At 48.7% G+C, this 13,700-nt stretch overlaps 1 protein-coding gene across 1 annotated transcript in view; it reads right to left on the reverse strand.

Annotated features, from left to right (window-relative positions):
• Positions 1-4,868: 4,868 nt before the first annotated feature.
• The window catches only part of STK10 (serine/threonine kinase 10), a 118,563-nt gene continuing 109,731 nt past the window's right edge, over positions 4,869-13,700 (reverse strand). The window contains exons 16-19 of the mRNA XM_065873917.1: positions 12,528-12,716; positions 11,806-11,931; positions 9,075-9,188; positions 4,869-5,025 (exon numbers count right to left, since the gene is read on the reverse strand). Coding sequence (XP_065729989.1) covers positions 4,885-5,025; positions 9,075-9,188; positions 11,806-11,931; positions 12,528-12,716 — 570 coding nt within the window. The 3' untranslated portion in view covers positions 4,869-4,884. The remainder of the gene's footprint in view (positions 5,026-9,074; positions 9,189-11,805; positions 11,932-12,527; positions 12,717-13,700) is intronic.

Below are 13,700 nucleotides of genomic sequence, written 5' to 3' on the forward strand. Positions count from 1 at the left end.
AGACATTTGCCCAGGTGCAAGCACTGCAGCAAAGGGTCCCAGGTCCCAGCCTGTCTCATGTTCAGTATTTTTGTCCAGATTTTCTAATCGTCCTCCGTGTCAGGACTGATCAGGATGACCTAGTCTGCCATCACTGGAATTGAAAGTTCTCTGTTTCATTTTTAACTAAAGACATACTTGTTAATCAGACCTAGTGAACACCCATGGTAGCACAGTGAGTTAATATACATCCATTCTATAGCCCCCAGATCCCTACTGCTCCCTTTATGGCACGAGAAGCCCAGACTGCGTATCTTGGTGTTGCAGCGTGCTGGATTCTGGGTGTTTAGGGGTCAGCTAAGGTCTTACTCCCTGCCCTCATGAAGCCTGCAGTCTGCCCTTTCCTTCCTAAAGTCTCCAACCTTTGTGAGCCAATATTCCCATTTGATTTTGTCTCTGTTCTTCTCGGCCCATCTCTTGGATTGCGACGCTCATGATTTCAACTGTCCTTCCTCTGAGTAAACTCTTTCCCAGACTTCGTACTGCTCTCGGGGCAGTAAAGGTCAGCCTGAGCCTGGAATGCCGGTCTGGCCCTGTCCTTTTCTCAGCCTCATGGCCCATAAACCATTCACTCTCAACTATAGCCCAGTCTCTGAATGCATGTGTTTTGGCACATACAAGTTTGTCCTCCTAGACTCGGCATCACCTCCACTGGGAAGCCTTCCCTGATTCTCCCAGGCTACATCAGCCTGAACTAACACGCTGCTTCACCAGGTCTGTTTCCCCAGGAGGACAAGCATTTTGAAGCCAGTGTCAATGTCTTATTCATTTCAGCGTCTCTAACACTTGGCGTTTAAGAGTTGTCAATTAATGTGGAAGGATCTCATGGGAAATCTCATGGGAACTTGGGAAAAGTGCCACGCATCCCCTAATGCAGTGTCTTTTCCACCAGTCGAATGAACCTTTTTCCCTGGGAACCTCAGTCAATTTCTACTCCTTAATGGGAGGCATGCCAGCTGCTTATCCGCCTGCATCCCCCCCAGACACATCGAGTTCACAGACCTTTGGGACACTGTGACAGTGGACTGCCACCTGCTGGTGAGAAGGTTTCTTGGACAGTGACAGGAAAGTTTCTAGGCCAGTGACAACTCAGGGCTACAGACAGAGGAGGGGTTCTTAAGGCATTCCACAAACAATATAAACCCCTTCTCAGAATAGTATTTTCAAATGCACAGTATAAAGCACATAGATTACAAGTGAAAGCAGTCATAATGAAATAGAGGTGTCAAAATATTAGAAAATATATATACTATGTGTGATATATGTCATATGTATTATATTTGTATCTCATTAAATAACAAGATCTAGTAGTAGGTCCAATAACTACTATAATTAAATGATGAACGAAAACGATAATTGAAGATGTCTGCAACAGCTGTAACGTGAGATGCAGTCTCTGTGATTTCTACTGCTGACATAGTCACAAGTACTGCTAATAATATTAGAGTTTGTTGCCTATACCCATAAGGAAAGGAAATGCTGAGTTTCAGTTAGAGGTTAGTGAAAAGACCAAATATTTCCCATCCAGGTACAAAGATACCCTGAATTCTACCCATGGATCCCTTGTGTGTGTTTGAGGGGGGGTCCATGGACTCCAGGTTAAGAACCCCTGAATGAGGTTTTAGAGGCATGGCTGACACTTTTTTGGGGGCTGCACTGGGTCTTTGCTGTGCGCAGGCTTTCTCCAGTTGCGGCGAGCGGGGGCTGCTCTTCGTTGCGGTGCGCGGGATTCTCATCGCGGTGGCTACTCTTGTTGCGGAGCACAGGCCCTAGGCATGCGGCTTCAGTTGTTGTGGCACGTGGGCTCAGCAGTTGTGGCTCGTGGGCTCTAGAGCGCAGGCTCAGAAGTTGTGGCGCACGGGCTTAGTTGTTCCGCGGCATGTGGGATCTTCCCGGACCAGGGCTCGAACCCGTGTCCCCTGCACTGGCAGGCGGATTCTTAACCACTGTGCCACCAGGGAAGCCCATGGCTGACACTTTTGAACATGGCAGAGATGCTGGTGGTTAAGTGTGTGTGACTCTTGCTAAATGGGTGCAGTTGGCAGGAGAGGAGCTGTGGAGGAGACAGTGAAGTTCAAACTTTGAAGCCATAGGCACTTTATCAGCACTTACCAGTGCTCTGAGCTTTCGCCTGACTCTCCCCTTACCCAGCATGTTTCCTTGTCTATAAAACGAGAATGACAGTGTCTTCCTCGTGGGTTGTTGAAAGGATTCAATAAGTTAACATGTAAAAACTCCTGGGGTCAAATGTTCACTGTTAAATGAGAATGATATAAATGTCTGTAGAGAAAACACACACACAGCCAAGCGTAACTTCTTTCAGAACAGAAACCCCAGTGTCACCTGCTGTACAACCTGGGAGGCACCAGTGTACTCAGAAGATAGGAAACCCTTTCTTGTTTAAGTCTGCCCTGCTTTTCCCACCCGAACCCAAGAGAACAAACCCAAATGCAAAGAGTTTCCAACCTTGTTATTTTATTAGAAGCATATTTACATTCTCGCAGTTAACTTTGAAGAGAACATTTTACAAAAGTTTTTTATATAAAGTTTGGAAACTACATAAAAATAACTTCTATTCTTCATGAAGAGGAAAATATAAGTTAGTTCTATTTACTCTGCTAAAAATTGACTGTAAATGTGAAACAGTTCCGTCCGTCCCTTCCAGAGAAAACATTAGCACAGAACACAAAGAATACTGCATGGGCCTTCTCAATGTTGGGCATTGCACGCTGGCTCAATTGTGAGACTGGGAGACCCAACCAGACCCCATCCAGGAAGGACAGGGGAGGTGTTAAGGCTAAGGCAGCACTGAGCAGGAAGCAGCAGCTCCTTGAATGAGATTCCAATGTGAACGACAAACCAAAGAAGGAAATGATCAAAGACTTTCACCTACACCATGAAACCGGCATTTCACCTAATAGTCATTCTCACACCCCAGGCTACAAAAGGCAGTATTGTAAATAAAGCACAAGTCAGCCCTGCCACTGGCCATCACCTGACCATTCGCCAATGCTGGCCTCGCCTGGTGGAACTGGGTCTGTGTTCTGTAGTTACACTGTTAGTTCACGTTTTCCCAGCACCTGTGCACCAAAGAGAATCAAAGGGCATAACTGTTTCACTTGTCTCATTTGTGTGAGACCTGAAAATTGTCCCTTCTGGGTCAAATAGTGAAGCAGGCAAGCTGAGTGCTCACTAACCGAAGAGGACCAGTGCCTTCCCACGGCCCCCAGTGCATCTTTACTGCATATGTAAGTCTTTGGAACCCCAAGTCCCTTTTCCTATTGAATGGTTACGCTACTTTCCCAAGATCCATTTACAACCAGTCCCCAGAAAACTCCAGGGAATTGCTTTAGAAAGACAAAGCACTGAACCCTTACCTATAGGAGTGAAGAAAGAGGAAGTCCTCCCAGGGTGTGTCAGCCACCCCATCACCACCAAAATAGTACGCAGACTCAGTACACCCATTTGATTCCTCAGAATCACCTTCAGTTTTCCGCTTTGTTTTTTTAAAGCAGGCATTTTCCTAAGGAAGCCATTTATTTATATTTTTTTCAAGTTAGACATAAAGGTGAAAAAAAGTTTTCTTTGTAAATAAACCGAACGCTGGGTTGAGCATTTGCTTTTATTGGGTTATCTACGCTCTGCAGCCTGTGGGGATCAGAATCTGTGGGAGGCCGGCTGAGTCATCCAAAGGCCCAGCATTCCATCTGAGATACAGAAGCTTTGCTTTTGCCAGGTTCCTGGGGGCGGGAAGCACTGCATTTCTCCCTGATGCTTTTTCTCCCTGAACAGAAGTTCCAGTGACTGCCAGCCTCTGTGTGAAGTGTGAGGCCGGACTCTGAACTAGGAGGGACACAGAGCAGAGGGAAGCAGCCATTCCGTATCACCTGCAGACAGGGTGGGCAAGTGTGAGACAGAATGACTGGGGTGGGAAAGTCTTGTGCGGCGAGGAATTTATCCCTGAACATAGGATCCCGTGCAGGCCCCAAAGGAATCGCAGGCTGGCGGTTCAGCCTGTGCCTCTGGTGCCAACCCCCAGCACGCCCATACCAACAGCTCCCCTCACGTGTTCAGTGGCACAGGCCCAGGCAGCGAACATGTTCCAATCCACCTGGCACAAGAGGCCCAGGGGGCCAAGGGTGTGTGTGTGTGCGTGTGTGTGTGTGTGCGCGCACGCGTGCATGCGTGCATGTATGTGCAGGAAGGGAGAGTACGAGATGGCACGAAACACTTGAGATCAGGGTGAAGCGTTCAGCCTCTCCCCATCCCACCACTGTAGATGCTGTCTCAAGAAGAAAGCAGACTGGGGGAACTGGAGGAAGGAGGGCACCCCCGGAGCAGCTGGCTGCAGACTCAGGCTCCACTGGGAACCAGAATGGCTGTTAGAAGGCATGGTTCTTGGTCTGACACTGCAGGGAATGACCGAAAAGCCATCGGCAATTACAATAGGACACGCCCACGGTGACTTCAGCAGTAGCACTTTGTGCCCACAGACAGCAAAGCTGGTGTTTTGGCAAACAGGAGGGGCCTCGAGGCCACAGAACCCCTACTCCTCCTGGTCCCTGGCCCCCCCAACAGCCCAAGTCGCTGACAGCTCAAAGGAACCTGGGGCTCAAATGGAATGCACGTTAGTATCAGGCACATCATAAAACCTCGCCCTCCACGACCAGCGAGAGTCAGAAATGCCGGGTGGGTCTGTCAGGCACAGCTGGGGTGGCACAAGGCAAGGGGCTGGATTCGAGCCGGCATGGAAGCAAGAGGGAAGGGGCTCCTGAGTTACTTGTTCACAGAGAATGGGAGGGCCCCGAGGCCCACCGGCCTGCCAGCCACAGCCCTGGGCGGCTGTTACGAAGCATCCGCAGAGCTGTAGGGGAAGAACTTGGTGGCCTTGTTTGGGGTGGTGGGGCTCAGGCACTCTGCCTCCTCGTTCATTTTGAAGAACATCTCCTGCTCTCGTTTCTTCTGGTTCAGCTCTTCTTCCAGAGCCTAGGACAGAGGGCAGACGGAGCTCGTTTGGATCCCTTAGGACACAAGTCTTCCCCAACCACAGGACCCCCACCAAAGTGGCCTTCTCTGGAACTTCCCCTCCCAGGCCTCAATGCTCGGGTAACTTGGTCTTCCCTCGCTCCTGTCCCAGCGCCCATCACCCAGAAGGTAGGTACCACCTCCTCCTTCCTCGTGCCACAGCCACGCAGGAGTTTCCTATGGACCAAGGGCTCTGCTTTGGGGAAATGCCAGTCTAGATGGGGTGTGAGGGAGAAGCAGATGCAAATCAGCTGGCAGGAAAACAACCAAAAGAATGGAGAAAAACCTGAGAGGTTTAACAGCAGGGGAAACAGAGATGCCCAAGTTACATGGTGTTCCTAACCAGGGCACCGTCCTGCAAAATCAGGGGACTTCTTTTCAAAATATACATGCAGTCATGCCACCCCCCTGAGATTCTAATTCTGAACATCTGTGGTAGGACAGGGGTTCTCTACGTTGTAAAAGCACATCAGATAACTGCAAGGGGAGCATCTAGACGACAAGCACTGCAGGAGCTTCCCTTGGGCACACGCAAGTTTATCTAGCTAAATTGTGTCCTACCAGAAAAATTTCTTGAGGGTTCTCCAAAAATAAATAATTATTCAATTAAGAAAGGAAGCAGAGTGCAGAGGAAAGAGCAGGGGCTTTACAGTCAAATAGGATTCAGCTCCATTACCAGCTGGGTGGGCCTCTGCATGCTACCTTTCCTCTCCAAGCCTGTTTCCTCTCGTGTAAAATGGCAATATCACTACCTGCCTGGCCGGGCTACTGCAAAGATTAAATTAAAAACTAATGGGCTATAATTACTTAGTACTTCCTACATGTCAGACACTATGCTAAGTGCATTACATCTTTTTTTTTTTTTTTTTTTTTTTTTTTTTGTGTTACACGGGCCTCTCACTGTTGCGGCCTCTCCCGTTGCGGAGCACAGGCTCCGGACGCGCAGGCTCAGCGGCCATGGCTCACGGGCCCAGCCGCTCCGCGGCATGTGGGATCTTCCCGGACCGGGGCACGAATCCACGTCCCCTTCATCGGCAGGCGGACTCTCAACCACTGTGCCACCAGGGAAGCCCCATTACATCTTATTTTAATCTTCACCCTATGAGATAGATACCAGTATCCCCATTAACGATGGAGAAACTGAGGCTCAGAGAGCTTAGGTCACTTGCCCAAGGTCATTCAGCTAGCTGGGAGCAGGGCCAAGATGGGTCTAACTTCAGAGTTCAAGCTCTGAAACACTGTGTGCCACCATCTGCAAAGCCTGGCACACGAGTTACTCAGTAAGTGTGGCTTCTTTATTACTTTCACTATAGAAGTAACCACTTTCACAGGATTTGACCAGCATTCTATTATGTCTCTCTCTTTAAAACTATTATTATTATTATTTTTTTTTTTTTGTACGCGGGCCTCTCACTGTCGTGGCCTCTCCCGTTGCGGAGCACAGGCTCCGGACGCGCAGGCTCAGCGGCCATGGCTCACGGGCCCAGCCGCTCCGCGGCATGTGGGATCTTCCCGGACCGGGGCACAAACCCGTATCCCCTAAATTGGCAGGTGGACTCTCAACCACTGCGCCACCAGGGAAGCCCCTAAAACTATTATTTGATGCCCTGAAATAGTGTCAACAAACAACTTAATTACTAGATACCCCCTTAAGCTCTCATTCCTTCAACAGTACTAAATTCTAGTGAGCTCTACCTCTAAGGAAAAATGGGGAAGGGACACTGAATCACAATGCCAATTTTTCCAGTCTGTTGTAAGATATCCATATTCAAAAGATACTGGAAATCCAGATTTTTATGTAAAATTTCCTTATACTTAAAAAACTGGCAACTTAAAACAATTTTTTGAATTGCTGTATGTTGGCCATAGCTAACGTCTATATGCCAGTTTCAGCCTGTGGGCCATCAGTTTGTAACTTCTGCTATAAGAATACCAATTTTATTATAATAGCTACTTTTTGTTTGTTTGTTTTTTTGCGATACGCGGGCCTCTCACTGCTGTGGCCTCTCCCCTTGCGGAGCACAGGCTCCGGACGCGCAGGCTCAGTGGCCATGGCTCACGGGCCCAGCCGCTCCGCGGCATGTGGGATCTTCCTGGACCGGGGCACGAACCCGCGTCCCCTGCATCGGCAGGCGGACTCTCAACCACTGCGCCACCAGGGAAGCCCCTAGCTACCACTTTTTTGAGCACAGAGAGGTTTAGTAACTTGCCCACGGTCTCACAGCTAGTAATGGGGGAGCTAGGACTTTCTCCCACGTCTGCCTTCCTTAAAGCCTGTGCTCTTAAGCACTACTCTGTTTTACCTCTATATAACCTATATATTCCTCTATAAAACCTACGGCAGGAATCAGCAGTCTTTTTTCTGTAAAGGGCCAGATGGTAAATTTTTTTGCCTTTGCAAACCTTAAGGTCTCTGTTGCAACTACTCAACTGCTGTTTGGTGTAAAATCAGCCAGAGACGATATGTAAATGAACGAGCATGGCTGTGTTCCATTAAAACTTTATTTACAAATACAGGTGGTGGGTCAGATTTGGCCCGTGGGCAATAGTGTACTAACACCTGTTTTAAGGGAAGAAATGGTATCTTCATCTTATGGCCCCAAAAAGCAAGGTTCAGGAGGGAAGACTTGTCTGAGGCCACACTCTGTGTCAACTATGACCCAAGCAACACCTTATTGACCTTACAAGATATTCTATACTTACTGAAAGAAATCTGAATTTTTCTAAAAATACTCCACAATGTACAGTCATCTCGCCTGCCCCCCCATACATGGGCAGCAGCTCAAAGCTGCTGACTGAAATGCAAGAGTGTAAAAGAACGTTTATTCCAGGATGCAAATCACCACCTCCGGGCCAGTGTTCCAGCAGCAACCCAGGTGACTAAGGATGGGATGATTCTACAAAGAATTCTGGAAAGAGGCAGCCCGCACCAGCAAAATCCAATGGCTCTCCAAATACACACTATGGCACCTCCCCTAAGCCCAGGCACCCCCAAGAAGCAATCTGGGCAGTTGCTAGAGGCAAGATGATGATTCATTTTCAGACTCTCAGGATGTGCCAAGGGTACAGAAGCCCTAGGTAAGAGAACCAGGTGAGCATCTATTTCCTGATGCCAGATTCGCTTGTGTCAGCAGGAGTATAATTGATTTGAGTGTCAAGTATCAAAAGTCCTAGCGGACCATGCGTGGTTACAGATAAGCGTGGGCCTATTAACAGGAAGGTCTGGGACCCTGGCCAGCTTCCAGCTAGAAAGCTCCATTAGCACAGGGAGGGAAGCCTCTATTCAAGGACTCCCAAGGCCGTTATATGGCTGAGGTGGGCAACTGCCTCCTGGGAAGATCACAGTTACAGCAAGTAGAGCTCAAGTACGACGGCAGAACAAACCTCAGGGCTCAGGACACATGATCAAGGGTAATTAGGGCAGCTCTCTCCTCAGAGAGTTTAGGAGAGTGGGAGGACATGAGTACGTCCTTGGCCTATACCGTGGGCTGGTGGCTTTCTGCATAACGCTATACAATATTCATTATCTTCACTTTACAAATGACCACACTGAGGCCCTGTGATGGTCAATTTATTTGTCAACCTGGCAAAGCCATGGTAACCAGGTGTTTGGTCAAACACTAGTCTAGATGTCACTGTGAAGGAATTTTTTATATGTGATTAACATTTAACTCAGTAGACTGAATAAAGCAGCTTACCCTCCAAAATGTGGTTGGGCCTCACTCAGTTGCAGGCCTTAAGAGAAAGACTGAGGTCCCACTAAAGAAAGAGGGATTGGGCCTCCACACTGCCCTGGGGCTCAGCGCTGCAACATCAACTCTTCCCTGGCTCTCCAGCCTGCAGTCTGCCCTGCAGATTTCAGGCTTAACAGTCCCAACAACTGGGCGAGCCAGTTCCTTCAAATAAATCCATAAATCTGTACCGTATCCATATCTGTATCTATATCCATACCCCGGGCAGACACCGATGGCACAACACGAAGCAGAGCCCACGAGCCCAGCCAGGGTTACCTTTTTGCGTGGCCGAAGCTTGTCCCGCCATTCCTTTAGGTTCTGGTTATGGCTTTCATCCAGGGCCTTCAGCTTCTGGGTTTCATGCTCTACCAGGAGGTGACACTTTTCATTCTGCAACATATTCCAGGAAGTACAGGTAAGAAGCACAGAGGGCTGAGATATACCGTGAAGGTACCAGCATCATTCATTCATTACTTCTCCTTGATTATAAACTCCATGTATACAAAACGCTCTGCCTGTAAAGACACATGCACCAAAAGGTGCCTGGAAGACTATTCCAGAATATTAATACTTCTCACTGAGTAGTGGGATCTGCAGCAATTTTGCCACTTTCTACTTCGGGCTTTCTGCATTGTTTGAATTTTTCAGCATGAACGTATAAAACTAATAACAATAATCTCTGCCTTAATCCCACCACAGAATTTTAGATATATTTCCTGTCAGGCTCTGTCCTGTGCATTGTTTAGCTCACCCTGTATACACAATTCTGAAACCTGTCTCCCTCTCCTCTTAACGTTATAATGTAAACATTTATACAAAGAATTAACATCTTTTACAATCATCATTTTAATTCCTACAAAATATCCCACAGTATGGTTTATCTAATTTATTTAAACATTTCCCTATTTTTGGCCACTTAGGTTGCTCTTAATCTTCACTATTATAAATAGCATTGTATTAAACATCTGTGCTATATACTGAATTGTGTCCCCCAAAATTCATATGTTGAAGCCCTAATGCCCAGTGTGATGGTATTTGGAGATATGGGGCCTTTAGGAGATAAATAGGTTTAGATGAGGTCAAGAGGGTAGGGCCCTCATGGCGGGATTAGTGCCCTTATAAGAAGAGACCAGAGAGCTCACATGCTAGACTGCTCCCTCCCTGTCTCCTTCCCTTCTTTTCTCCCCCTCCCCATCTCCCTCTCTCCCCCTCTCCTTTTCTCTCCTCTCTCTCTCTGCCATGTGAGGACACAGCAAGAAGGCATCCATCCGCAAGCCAGAGAGAGAGACTTCACGAAAACCCAGCCATGCTGGCAAAGCTGATCTTGGATTTCCAGGCTCCAAAACTGTAAGAAAATAAACTTCTGTTGTTTAAGCCACCCAGTCTGTGGTATTTTGTTATGGCAGTGTGAGCTAAGATAATCTGTGTGTATAAATAATTTGTATTTATGTAAGTTATATAATTACCTGCATCACATACCATTTCTTCAGGAGAGATGTGTGACAGGAGTAAGGGCCATGGACCTGGCTGAGGCCTGCCAGCCTCACTGTTCTCTCGCTGAGGTAAGTTACCTGCCTCACAAAACTTAACCTGGAATCTCTCAAAGGCAAAAGTGACAATTCCCTGTTGATTCCTCATAGGGAATCAATCTTGTGGTTTATAAGGAGTTTAGAAGCAGGGGGAAAGTGCCTTTATCCAGATACCTCAACCCTACTGGACTGGAAGAGTACAACCCCTTGGGGAATTTTTATTTGGGGTTTCAAGCTCAAGGGTTCTGGGAATTTAGAAATTGCCTTGGTTGGAAATAATACTTATGGCAGCCCTGGAAATAATACTTATGGCAGCCCTGAGTACCTCTGGCCTGCCCAGAGCTGGGGTCCCAGCACTCTTTATGGGTTTTCTCAGTTCATCCTCACAGTAAACCCATGAGGCAGGGTTGGGAACATAGATACAGAAGGTGAGTGGCCTGGCTAAAATTCACACAGCAACAAGCAGCAGAGCCCCTACCTGACAGGCGTCAATACCTGCAATGTTTCCTCCACACCTCCCTGCCTTTCCAGAAATTGCCAGATGGATCCAATAGCCTAAAGAATTTCCTGAGGTCACAGAGGTTTGTGTCAGCCCATCTGTCAGGTATGGCAATGCCTCGCTCCACCACAAGGGGGCTCCAAGTACCAGCTCCCGGGCGGGGACCCTTAGGGTGAGGCAAACCTTTTTTGTGAGGCAAACAAAAGGTCAAGGATCTCCCCAGGGAAGGAGGTCACAAAGGGGCTTGTCAATATCAGGATACCTTTTCCTGACTTCAGTGGGGAAGCTTTGAGCTTCTCACCATTAAGGATGATGGTAAATAGCTGTAGGTTTTTATAGATACCCTTCATCAAGTTGAGGAAGTTCCCCTCTATTCCTAGTTTACTGAGTGTTTATCAGGAGCAGAGGTCAGCTTCTGTCAAGTACTTTTTCTGTATCTGTTGATGATATGATCACGTGATGTTTCTTTAGCCTGTTGATGTCATGGATTACATTAACTCATTTTCATATATTGCACGAGCCCTGGGATAAATCCCACCTGGTCACGGTGTATACTACTTTTTATACATTTTTAAATTCTGTTTGTTTGCCAACATTTCGTTGGGGATTTGTGCATCTGTGTTCATGAGAGATACAGGTCTGTAGTTTTCCTCCTTGTAACGTCTGGTTTTGGTATTAGGGTAATTGGGACACCTTTTCCCAAGACACAGTGGTGACCGAGAAATCCAGCAGCATGCCCACTGCCGGGCCCCGGGCATGGCACGTTCAGCTCAGCTCTGTCATCTCATTTACAAATCCTCACTACAGTTCTGCAAAATAGGAATTATCATCCTTACCCCCTGCCTATTTTACGAATGTGGAAACCGCGGCCTGGGAGGGTGATGTGATTTGGCCACCGTCACACAGAGCAGCAGGATGGAAACCATTCCACCCTGAGCTTCAGACTCCTTCCCCCGTTTGGAGGGTCTTTGGGCAGTACCTGCAGCTGCTGCAGCTCGCCCATGTTGCTCTCGCACTGTGCCGCCATGTCCCGCGTCTGGCTCTCGTGTTTTTGCTGCTGCTGCAGCCGCTCTGACTTCTGTCTCTTCTCCTCCTGCTGGGAGAACTGCAACAGAGAACAGGTGAGGCGCCTCGGCGGGCCACGGGCCTGGCTGGGGGCCCAGCTCAGCCCTGTCCCGGGGAGACCCCATCTGAGGGGCTGGTTTGTACAGAGCCACACTGCCCCGCACCACTCAGGCTGTGCCCCCCGTCTGAAGTCCTCCCCCCTGAGCTGAGACCCAGGAGCCCCCAGATTGGCGAGGACACTGAGACGTGCTAGGACAGCGTGTGTAGTAAGCAGGAATCACAGGAGCCCACGGCCACCGACTCTGTCCCGGAGCCACATGGGTGACTTGTGAGCGGGGTCTCAGTAGAGGAGAGGAAGGAGTTTAGCAGGAGAAGCAGCTGCAGGATAGACACCCTGAGTGTGACAGGGAACACGCGAACACGCGTGAGAAAGCAAGGCCAAGCCTCCTCCCCTGTCCACTAGAGGGGGAGTCAACGTGAGGCTTTTAGGCTTCCGGGCTGTGACTTCTGGCTTCCATTCCTCCTTCCAAGACCCCGTGCTGCGTCTTATATTCTATACCGCCCCCCAGCCATGTAAGATTCAGGCTGCAACAAACCTGGATCTGGCCCCACTCCAGGACACCCCCGGCCCCCCACCTGCTTGATCTTCTCGCGCTGCTCAGCGGCACTGCCCGCCCCGTTGATGTGGAGGCTCTTCTTGTACATGGCCATGCGTGTCTTGCCCTCGCTCCTCTGAATCTTGGGCAGCCGCGCCTTTTCCTGCTGCTGCCGCACCTTCAGCTGCTCCATCATGCGCTGGTTGTAGCGCTGCATCTGCTCGCACTCCTGAGGGGGACACCCAGCCGGGGCCAAGGTCAGCTGCGTTCCACGCACGCGGGTGTGGTCAGATACCAAGGCTGCCACACGCAACTCAGGAGCCCAGGACCTGCGTGGTCCAGAATGCTCAGCAGAGCAAGGCTCGTGTCATTTTACTACTACCCTTCAATATCATCTTCTGTTCTCACTGTAAAGATTACCGTTAATAACCTTACCTTCTTACCTTCTAAATGCCTTCTTAATCTCCAAAATATACAAACAGCTCATACGACTTAACAAAAAAAACCACCAAGCAACCCAATCGAAAAATGGGCAGAAGACCTTAATAGACATTTATCCAGGGCTTCCCTGGTGGCGCAGTGGTTGAGAGTCCGCCTGCCGATGCAGGGGACACGGGTTCGTGCCCCAGTCCGGGAGGATCCCACATGCCGCGGAGCGGCTAGGCTCATGAGCCATGGCCGCTGAGCCTGTGCGTCCGGAGCCTGTGCTCCACAACCGGAGAGGCCACAACAGTGAGAGGCCCACGTACCGCAAAAAAAAAAAAATTTATCCAAAGGAGACATACAGATGGCCAGTAGGCACATGAAAAGATGCTCAACATCACTAATTATTAGAGAAACGCAAATCAAAACTACAATGAGGTACCACCTCACATTGGTCAGAATGGCCACCATTAAAAAGTCTACACATAACAAATGCTGGTGAGGGTGTGGAGAAAAGGGAGCCCTCCTACACTGCTGGTGGGAATGTAAGTTGGTGCAGCCACTACGGAAAACAGTATGGGAGGTTCCTCAGAAAACTAAAAATAGAGTTATCATATGATCCAGCAATCCCACTCCTGGGCATATACCCGGACAAAACTATAATTCAAACAGATACATGCACCCCTATGATCATAGCAGCACTATTCACAATAGCCAAGACATGGACACAACCTAAATGTCTATAAACGGATGAATGGATAAAGATGATGTGGTACATATACACAATGGG

This window comes from Phocoena phocoena, chromosome 3 (genome assembly GCF_963924675.1).
Source record: "Phocoena phocoena chromosome 3, mPhoPho1.1, whole genome shotgun sequence".
NCBI lineage: Eukaryota > Metazoa > Chordata > Mammalia > Artiodactyla > Phocoenidae > Phocoena > Phocoena phocoena.